This window comes from Centropristis striata, chromosome 6 (genome assembly GCF_030273125.1).
Source record: "Centropristis striata isolate RG_2023a ecotype Rhode Island chromosome 6, C.striata_1.0, whole genome shotgun sequence".
In the NCBI taxonomy this organism is placed as follows: Eukaryota; Metazoa; Chordata; class Actinopteri; order Perciformes; family Serranidae; genus Centropristis; species Centropristis striata.
The window spans coordinates 9,845,362-9,855,894 of record NC_081522.1 but is presented as its reverse complement, the minus strand read 5'-3'; the positions used below and the strand labels follow the sequence as shown (position 1 = coordinate 9,855,894).

The window sequence follows — 10,533 nt, the reverse complement described above, 5'->3', positions numbered from 1 at the left end:
AAGTTTCAGACTTTAAGCCGGATTATAAATTGAGAACTGCATGGTGTTGTTCGGTGCCAGCATTCAAAATAGGCAGGATTGTAATGTGCCAGATATTCCACTCGTCAGTACAAAGAAATTTATCTGCCGTGTTCGTGGAGTTGATAAGTGCTGGATTAGTGAGTAGATATAGATATTTAATTCAGTGCTGCTGCATGGTTTGATTAAAATCAGATTTTAAGGTCGACAAAACTTGTCCTTTTCATATGTCTTTCTGGACAAAGAGCGGACACACCTGATGTTCCCTGTCCTGCAATAACTCCACCAGATGAGCCAGTGTTTTGAAGATTGCATTATTATACAACAGTTGTACAGTGCTGGAAAGTGCTTGCTCCGGTACTGTGCAATTTTTAGGTACATTTCATGAGTTTATGCTACTTTTTACTTTTACTCCACAAGAATTGCGAGGGAAATATTGTACTTTTTCTGCTTTTAAGATAACTTTACCTAGCAGATTCAGATTAGTGTTAAAAATATCATCAACAGATAAATTAGATGTTATTATGGAAAAAGATAAAACTTTATCGACCCCTTGGTGAAACTCACAAGCTATCTGTGGCAGTGTATAAAGTAAATAAATGAGCCTCATCTTTACGTGCTGCAACATTAAAGTGATGTACAGTACTAATAATCATAATGAATTAAGATAAGATCAACTTTTTATTAGTCCCATGATAGAAAAATTGCACCATTACAGCGGCAAGTGGATAACAGAAAAAATAGTGAGTGGGGACAGAATATAAAAGTATTGAATAATATCAACAATAATATACCCATGATGTGGGCAGATATGAACAAGATGTAGTGAACATTATTGCACAATGTTAAAATGTAGCCTACATATTGCAAAGCAGTATGAGATAATAATGCAGTAGAGTGTAGAAATATTGCAGTAATATTATAATTCAATAATAGGGATGCAAACTTGCAAACGAAAATGGAGAGGTCTGTATTGTTTCTATAGGTAGGCACTATGTACCGTTAGTGTCGGCCTATAGAGAGGGGAACCCATTAATTGCTACAGCACCAAACTGCATGAGCTCAGATGCGAGTTCCGCCCCGAAACCTTTAGCCGTACATTATCAGCAAACATGCACTGAAGTTAGCGCAACAAGTGGATTCACTCACTACAGCAAATGCAAAGGAAACGATGGAGCTGGAAGACCGCCTGCAGGTTCACTGTCAGCTACAGCAGCAACTTTAGAGTAAGGTGGGAACCATAGGGTGGGAACAAGTAAAACCGAACCGGAACTCTTTATGCACCTGCAGCTTTTATCAAGCAGAATCAAAGTTGGCTTTAATGGTCATGTAAGTGCACAGTACTCACACATGCTTACAAGAAACAGAAAGACAACAAAACATGAAAATTGTGATCAGTAATATTGTTGTGCAATGGTGCAGAGTAGAGTGCTAATATAAAGTATAATTCATGTAATGGGTTGCTTTATATGTGATGTGAGTTTGTTGTCCTGTTATGTGTTGCGTCCTAAATATCTGCACTGATTTAACTTGCTTTACTTGTCTGTAAATTTAAAGCTTATATTTTTCCGGGGGAGCATCTTTTTTACCTTTCTCATACCTGATGAGTTTGCACCCCTGCATTAATATTCATTATTCTGAAACAGGCCATTCTGCATAGACTTATTTTTGTTTAAGTATATTTTGATGCTAATACTTCTGCATTTTAACTTTCATCCTGGATCCTGTTTTCCCATGTTTTTTGTGTAAGTGACTAATGAGGACAACACTTTTTTAAATGGGTCAAGAGTGTGAGATTGCTGCAGCCAGTAGCCGCAAAATGGGTTGCAATGTAATCATACTGGACAATTAAATAAGTGACAACATTGAGGAAAGATGGAAGTTTCATTCTGCAATCTTGTGAGAGGTGACTTGTTGCTGGAAGACAATAGAGGAAATGTGAGATTTGGAGAGAGAAGTGCTGGGAAGAGTTTGTTGTGTTTGAGGGAAGCTATTTCCGAGTTGTGCCAACAAAATGTTGTGCACCTTTTGATCGACTTTTAGGCTGAAGTTGGGTCTCAATCCCAGATTTGAACTTATTGAATTCTGGCAGGAGAATCGAATCTGCAGAAAGTATTTGACCATGACCATTACTGCAAGTCAAAGAGGAGAAGAAATTTTGCACTAAAGTTATTTTTCTTAGAGGAAAATGCTGTTCCAAGAGTGAAGAAACCTGCTGCAGGCAGAGTGGAGATAATATTATCCACTTAAGAAATTGTGTTGACCTGGCATCAGTAAACACAAAAGCATGATGGGGTACTTCCTTCTTTCCATAATGTTGTCAGACACTTATAATAACAATCTGATAACAATAAAAAGCACTTTTAGTGAACATATCATTACATAAAATTGACGCGGCACAATTGACCTGCAGCTCAATTCAGGCCTGCTGGTTACAGTAGCTCAATACTGGAGCAATTTAAAAAATAGTTGTTCCCATTAATAAAATTAGAAAAAATACCTAAGGTTCCCTTTAGGTAAAAAATAGAAAGTAGGATTTTAATTGTAACAGAGTATTTCTATGCTGTATTTCCCACCACTGTGGTCTGATACAGTTTTTCCATTTTCCAGGCATAAAATACCCAAACCCCCAAAAGGAATACTGTATCTTGATTGAATACTTAGCATGGAAAGTACTGAATGAATATGTTTCATTTAGTGTGACAGGGATTTAGGAGGAACACAAACACAGTTGACTCATGAATTTGTTTTAATGGATAGAAACCCGGTCATATCAGATCACAATGACACTTTGTACCAACTGTCAGCTCAGCATGAAACACAGGAGAAAACAACAACAGAACATATTTATGTTCATTCCTTGATAATTAAAGAACCAAAAATCCAAGGAAATAATAAAATATGTGGTTTAGCTTACAGTGCATGCAGAAGGAACACCGATTTTCTCTCTGCTCACCATGCAAACTGAGTCGGCACACGACAGACGAGTTTCCGCTAAAAGGTTTGAGTTCAGACTCTGGAAGCAGGATTTTGATAATAAATTACACTTATGGATGACAGGATTCAGATCTGTGAACGACACCTTCAAAAGTCCTTTGAAGGTGCGGCCTGGTTTTGACAGAAACGAAAAGTCCAACACAAGGGGGGTGGGCAGGTTACAGGAGAGGGGAGGGAAAGCTGTTACTAATGTCCTTTTATTGAAGTTCAAGGAATCAGCACAACTCTCATGGTGTTGGTGTAACCAGAACCAGGGCGCCAGCCGGTCACAACAAGGGCAACATCACCAGACTTGAAGAATTTGCGGTGCTTGCCTGTGAATAAAGAAAAGAGGAAAAAATTTAGTTTGATTAATTGAATATAAAGCCTCGTGACTACTTGCCTTGTCACAAAATTATTCCATACTTCTTGCCCCCATAACAGTTTATTTGAAGGTGACTGGAGTGTTACTTGAAGGCCACCATAGTATTCAGCTGGTTGCAATCTGCAACCTCACCGAGAGATGCCACTAAATCCTAAACACTCCTCATTTACCTCTAAAAACATTATAAGGGTGCGTTCCTATACTACCTTACTAGTTATTTGCCAGAAATATTTCGTAATTCCAAATGCATAATATGCCAAAATACCAGGATGTTCTGCTGCATCCGGTTGCATTGTGCAGTAATCAAGCCAGCATGCATTTCCTGCTATTCTTACCCACAATCTCTGCAGCATGTACGATTAAGAGGATCTCAGTTAAAAGCATCATGTTATGACAGTGTAGTATGTCCCAGTTGTATGCATGTGGCATGCAATAGTACGTACTTTGTAAGGGCAGCTGCAGTACACATAAAAAGTGGATAAAAAATGTATGCAATTTGGAATGTGGCATAACTTTAACAAAAAACCATCACCACTCACCAACTTCCAGGGCAAAGTTCACACGCAGGTCAACATCCTCAGCCCAGACATCATTGGCGGGCTTGGTGTAGAGCACGGGGTAGATACCGCGGTACAGGTGGGCCTGGTGGGCGGTCTGGGGGCAGCGGGTCACAGCGATGATTGGGGCACGGGGCCTGTACTTTGACAGCATGTGAGCAGACCTGCAGGTACAAAGATTACAGTGTCATGTTGAAAGTTGAATTGAAATAAAATCACTTAAAAAATGAGTGAGAAAGAAAAACATTTTTTTGGCCGTAAGGGAAGTGAAACATTTCGTAAAATATAACTGTAAATACAACTGACTGACCCTGCATTCATGTGGTATCTCCCTAAAGTTGGAACAACAAATTGGAATGCTCATAACTTTTAATCTGAGGATCATATCAAAGCACCAATATTATCACCTTTAAGGTTGATATGGTTAACTTGTGAACAAACTTTTCCTTATCCAAATGCTTTTTCACAACATTTTCATGGCTGATTTTATGTTTACCTGTGCAATATTCAATTTGTTTGATCTCTTTTTAGCTTTGTTTGTTAATACTAACTTTAAGATATATTAGTCTTATTAAGTTAATTAGATATTAGTCAGCAGAAGGAGTCACGTGATCCATTGTTAATGTGAAAATGTAATGGCTTTAGTGCCATCCCATCCATTGGCAGTTGTATGTCTTCTGTATCATGTGCTGTGAGGAGGAGTTGGGAGTTAAAATTAACTTGTAAAATGTCAGGGTTCAGATCTCAAAAGGTCACGAGTAGAGCACAGATTGTGAGTGCCATGAAAGTTGGCACACTTGATATGAGCGGTGGGCTTGTGTTGGAGGGAGCGGAGGCAGAAGGATAGAGAGATGTTATAATGCACTAGTTTCTTTGCTCGCAGTGGGCGTCGTGTAGGATATTATGAGTCAGAGCTGTTGCAGATGTGATATAAAGGATGGACTTCTCTTTCTTGGAGTCTTACCTGCCAGACTTGGTGAGCACGATGATGGCGCTAGCGCAGCACTTGAAGGAAGCCTCAACGGCACCAATAGCGACGGTCTCTGTGGGGTCACGGGTCAGATGAGAGGTACGACGCAGCTCCTCGAACATCTGCCTGTGGAACATAGCTGCCTCGGCTTCACGGGCAATCTGAACATGTGGAAATAAAATAGTGTCAGGCTGTAGTCACACAGCCAGCTTCAACTGCAGGAGTTAGTTTGTATTTTAAAGGACAAAACGAAGGTGCAGTGAACCTCAGTCCAGAGGTCTTCATACCTGAAAGCACACTGAGACATGAAGCTAAACAACAGTGGCGGCCATGATGTCCAGGGACTGTTGTTGTGCACTGCAGATCCTCAGACACATGCTAATTGAGTAATATGAACACACAGTTAAAGCACAATGTGAGGAGACGGCAGATGGACGAAGGGAGGGGCAGTGCAACAGGGATACACAAAGCAAGATGAACAAATACTAAACAAGCTGTTAGTAAAAAAAACCCACACTGGTGATGCACTCGAAATGTTAAAGCTATTTTTCTCTTCAGTGTAAATGATTTCGAAAACACAACTTACACCACAAAGCAAACATCATCTTCAATAGAAGCATCCCAATCTTTCATGGACTGTTTATATTTACAGTTCTGAGTGGTTAAAGTTAATTTTTATCAGTGTGTTTGTTATGGTGTAGACATTGACCATGTACTTTTATGGAGCTTGTGGTTGGATGATGACATACGAAAATTACAAGAGCAAAATTTCCTCTAAGACGTATGTTTTGCTTTGTGTAACATGCAGCTTTGGGTCTGCACAAAACAGCGTATATAAATCCAAAGACAGCCAACCTATTAAGTTGGCAGCACTAATGTGTGGCTTAATTGTGTGAATTTGGCAGCTTTTGGCACTAAGGCCATTTCTCTATGGCAGCCAACTCTCAAGACTTTAATGTCAGAGTTTCCCAAGAGTACACGAATGTGTCACATGCTACAACAAGGCCTTTGATACTGCTAAAGCATACAGCCTCAAACACATGAACAGATGAGACACACAGGCATTTGCATCAAACAACATTGGCTCAACTTAACGTCAATTAGCATCATTCACATTAAGGAATGGGACCAGTCAGGGGTGCTCTTACCATGTGTTGTGTGCGGACAGCCTCCAGGGGATAGTCTCCCTTGGCGGTCTCACCACTCAGCATGATGCAGTCGTTGCCGTCCAGCACGGCGTTGGCGACATCGCTGGCCTCAGCGCGTGTGGGACGGGGTTTCTTGGTCATACTCTCCAGCATCTGAGGAGAAGCAACAAGACTCTCTGATACACTTTTCTTTTTAAAATGTTTTTCACAAAACAATCCTCTCTAATGATGTACCGACCTGTGTGGCACAGGTGATGGGCTTGCCCATCCTCATGCACCTGCCAGTCATCATCTTCTGGGCGATGAAGACCTTCTCTGTTGGGATTTCAATGCCCAAGTCTCCACGGGCAACCATGATGCCGTCGCTAGCCTCCAGGATCTCATCGAATCTATCAGACAAAGAGAAAGAAATCAGTTTGATAATTCTCCAAAAATTCTGATGTTTGGAGAATCGAGTGTGGTGATCCTCCCACCTGCGCACGCCCTCGTGGTTCTCCAGCTTGCTGATGATCTTGATGTCCTTGCCCTTCTCACCCAGTGCTTTCCTGACAGCTTGAACGTCAGCAGCCTTGCGGATGAAAGAGGCGAAGACCATGTCGACACCCTGCTCCACGCCAAACTGCAGGTCACTAATGTCCTTCTCAGACAGAGCAGGCAGGTCAACAGCAGCTCCGGGCAGGTTGACACCCTTCTTGCTGCCCAGCATACCGCCATTCTCAATTTCACACATCAGGTAGTCGTTGCCTGAGGACAAGGAGTATGAGGAGAAACTTTATTTCCACCGCTGAGCAGGAAGGTGAAAGCAAAATCTGTATGAAAGATAGATGGTGAACCAAACAGATGTTTGTGTGCTTACCAACTTCTTTAACCTTCAGGGAAATCAGACCATCATCAACGTAGATGTGGCTTCCAATCTGCACAACCTTGGTGATGTTCTTGTAGTCGAGCCACAGAACTTTCTCATCACATTTCTCCATGTACTGGTTGTCAAGTGTGAGCTTGATGGTTTCACCCTTCTTGAGCTCAACCTCAGCAGTGCCACTCTAAACAACACCAGAGAGACAGAGGGCTTGTTCATTCTCAGGATGAAAATCGTAGCATGAAATTTATCTGTGCAATAAATGAAAAAAAATGGCCTCATTGGAGAGTTGGTTATTCAGAAGAACTTACGCCCGCGATAAGTCCGGTCCTGATTTCTGGTCCCTTTGTGTCCAGAGCGATGGCCACTGGTCTGTACTCAACAGATCCAGGCCCGAAGCTCTCAGCTGCCTCACGGACATTCTTGATGGTCTCAGCATGGTACTGTATGACGTGGGGTAAAAAGACAAATATTATCACATTGAAAACCCTTAATAAATCCCCAAAAGTAAAAAAAAAACTTTAGTGAACTAACACATTGTTTTAATAAGGTGGAGAAAAGGTCATCTCAAAGTGTGCTAAATTTTAAAAATGAAGTTAGTACAACAACAGGTGGACACACTTTGTCACGCAGGCACAAGGACAGCTCGGTTACATAACTATATGCAGTAAATCTTTAGTGACAACTGCAACACAGTTTTAGCTCCTGACAGTTTCACTGTGCATAAATAGCTGTGAGGGATTACACGTGAAAAGTTTCCAAAATATTCAGTGCTATAGTCCTAAAAGAAGGTTGTTTGACAAACTAAATAAAAACCAAATACTTAATTTTCTGCTCCATGTGATATTCACAACTGTTACAGTGCCTACTTAATGAACTCCCACAAAACAGAAGTCCAAACAGTACACTGCTACTGTCCTCAGTTAATAATGAAGGCCTCCATGTGGTTTCACTACATGCCTTCTACTCGCACTGTTGCTGCGAGGCTGACTCTCAGAGAAGACCTATTTATAGCTGTTCTGACAACTGACACACCAATGAGACAGAGGTCAGATCTATTTTGCCCATCTCATAACAAATCATAAATCCACTTGTGATATTTTGGAGTTTTGTTAATTATTTTTTGTTGCCAAATATTGGACAGCCAACTCAAGAGCAGCTCTGAGAGTTCAGATACGTTTTTAAAGAAAGCACTGCATCCAAATATCAGCAGTGGGTGTTCACACTTCAGCTGATAATAGATTTGAAGGCTCATCCACTCAGGTGACGGTGGAAAGGTAAAGAGGCATGACTTTTAAAGGCGAAGGGTCAGCAGTGTAAGGTCGTCCAAACAGTTGGCTGTGATGCAGTTGCCTCGCCACATCTCAACACAGACCCGTTACTGAAGGGGCAAGTACAAGCTCATGGATCACATTACAGCCACAGACAGAGAGAAGGCCACAAGAGTAATGTTGTCACACTGACGGCTGCAGCTGTAAAGGGCAAATCCACTCTGAATCACTTGCAGAGGGTAAAGTAACTACTGCTGCACTGCTCCGTCTGGGTTCAGACTCTGCACAGACTTGAATCAGTGATGTCACAACAGGGTTTTTTTTTGCTTTGACAGCTGCTGGTAAATCACCTGCTGTGACATCATCATTTGGGATTGTGCAGACAATAAGTGAGAAAGTTTAAGTGAGGTTTTGGATTTGCAAAGAGCTTAAAAAAGAAGAAGCAAGGGCTGTATTTGTTGACTCACTTCATGTGTGCCATGAGAGAAGTTCATTCTTGCAATGTTCATCCCAGCTTTGATCATTTCCTTGGCCATGTTCACAGATCGGGAGGCAGGTCCTGCATCGAGACGTGAAAAAATACTAAGTATGATATTTGTAAGATACAACAAGATAATCTCTGATGTTATGAGTGTGTAAAAGGAGCTGAATCAACAGGGTTTGTTAAGGAGTCTGACCGATTGTGCAGATGATGCCAGTGTTGCGAGACACAGCAGGTTCAGAGTCGATGTCCAGCAGACACGTATGCTCAATGAAAGTGTCCGCCATCGCAGCATGCATCTGCTGGCTGTGAATGATGGAAGAGCCCATATCCTTAGACTTCTGCATGATTGGATCTCTGTCTGCAGGAAATGTCCTGTGGAAACAGACAAGGAAACAAGTATGATGATCGACTAGTACCTGACAGCTTCTGGCATGTATCAAAGGTTATGTAGGAGTTTTGTTTTTGCGTAGGCCTAAACAGAAGACAGTCCAGGTTTTAAGTTGTGATCTTAATAGTGACACAATGGCACCAAAAGGCTTGTAATAGAAGCAGTGAGCACTTGCAAAGTGTGTGGAAAGCAAATCATAAACTATAGTTAGATTCTATCCATTACTAAATGGAAAAGTACACACTCATATGAAGTTGTGACCTTTACTGACTGTGCAAGCTGACCGAACAGCCTGTGCAAAGAGCAACAACAAGAGTATGTGCCTGCCTGACTGCACTCTCTCACATTCCAGCAGGAGTTTATGTGCAGCTGAAGGAGCTGATCACTTGACTGAAGCTAAAGATAATTTACAGAGAATAACTCCTGGAAACATTGCTGATGCTGCATGAGGTGCAACACTGATTGAGAATTTCAAACAATGTGTCTTATATTGGCAAAGCAGCAGAGTTATCAGGACTCAGCTTACAGTTGACTATGATAGTGGTATGCAACATGCATGACAGACGGTCAGTGCACAGAAACGTGGGTGTGTGCCGTTCCTGCCTCCAGCATATACCTAAAATAACACGGGCATCTGGGAGCTTTTATGGACTGTAGACATTTTTTTTAAAAAACATCAGGAAAATTATCAAATTGATAATAATTTTATGATAGGTGTTTTTATACATCTATCATATATGACAAGGTCAAACCTTGCAGGTTATTCTTAGCAATGCAGTCACAAAGCAAAAGCATGTATAACATAAAATATAGTTCTTATTTATAAAAAGTTATGTAATAAACTAGTAACAGGTAATACTTCAGGCTGCTTTTTATTTGATTAAGAAATAAAAGTTTCTAGACACATGTTGTAGTAGAAAAAAAAAACTTTCTTCATCTGCGAAAGAAGCAGAGCAAAGATGTGGTACCAGAACAGGATACAGATAAATAGATAAAATATATAAAATAAACAAATAAATCAAAGTAAGAGACCTATATGTGTGCATAAATGAACTATATGTGTAATCCAGTGCACTCTATTTCAGGTAAAAGTGACATTGAACAAACAGTTTATTTAATATATGTGTATGCATAAATACAATTTATGCATGCATTTGATCATGCATACTAGCTTTGAATATATAAAGTTATGGAGTCAAAAAGAAAAAGTTTGGTTAGTGACTGACTTGTTATAAGTTTTTGAAACTAAGGTTTTAGATTAAATCTCCTCTTCACTCTCTTTGTCATATAGTTGAGTCTACTTGCTACTACTTACCTAGCGGGAGAACTTTGCATGGACCAAGACGCCACTGCTGCTGCTGGAGCGACAGTTTTTATCCCCTTCACTAACCGGAACTACTTTCCTGAGGACCGCCACCGCGACACGCGATATAGGGCGCGGAGTTAAAGGCACCGTTTACCGTTTTTACCGCGAAAT

The 10,533-nt window shown here is 40.8% G+C and overlaps 1 protein-coding gene across 2 annotated transcripts; it reads right to left on the bottom strand.

Moving 5' to 3' along the window:
- Positions 1 to 2,765: 2,765 nt before the first annotated feature.
- pkmb (pyruvate kinase M1/2b) lies at positions 2,766 to 10,391 on the bottom strand. 2 transcript variants are annotated; one of them, XM_059335435.1, is made up of 11 exons: positions 10,372 to 10,391; positions 8,862 to 9,040; positions 8,652 to 8,743; positions 7,225 to 7,356; positions 6,911 to 7,097; positions 6,528 to 6,798; positions 6,293 to 6,443; positions 6,055 to 6,207; positions 4,901 to 5,067; positions 3,919 to 4,100; positions 2,766 to 3,329 (listed from the first exon to the last, which is right to left on the bottom strand). In XM_059335435.1, exons 1-11 carry the CDS (start codon positions 10,389 to 10,391, stop codon positions 3,223 to 3,225), a joined length of 1,641 nt encoding a protein of 546 aa, XP_059191418.1. In that variant the 3' UTR covers positions 2,766 to 3,222. The 2 variants fall into 2 exon arrangements, with proteins under 2 accessions (XP_059191418.1, XP_059191419.1); XM_059335436.1 differs by lacking the exons at positions 7,225 to 7,356; positions 10,372 to 10,391 and having other exon boundaries at positions 6,911 to 7,082; positions 8,727 to 8,743; positions 8,862 to 9,025.
- Positions 10,392 to 10,533: the final 142 nt, after the last annotated feature.

Coding starts and splice junctions, on each gene's coding strand:
- pkmb (XM_059335435.1), bottom strand. CDS start 10,391: ATGCAAAGTTCTCCCGCTAG. Junction 7,098..7,224: donor GGACCGGACTTATCGCGGGC/GTAAGTTCTTCT, acceptor GGTGTTGTTTAG/AGTGGCACTGCTGAGGTTGA. Junction 6,799..6,910: donor CCTGAAGGTTAAAGAAGTTG/GTAAGCACACAA, acceptor CCTTGTCCTCAG/GCAACGACTACCTGATGTGT.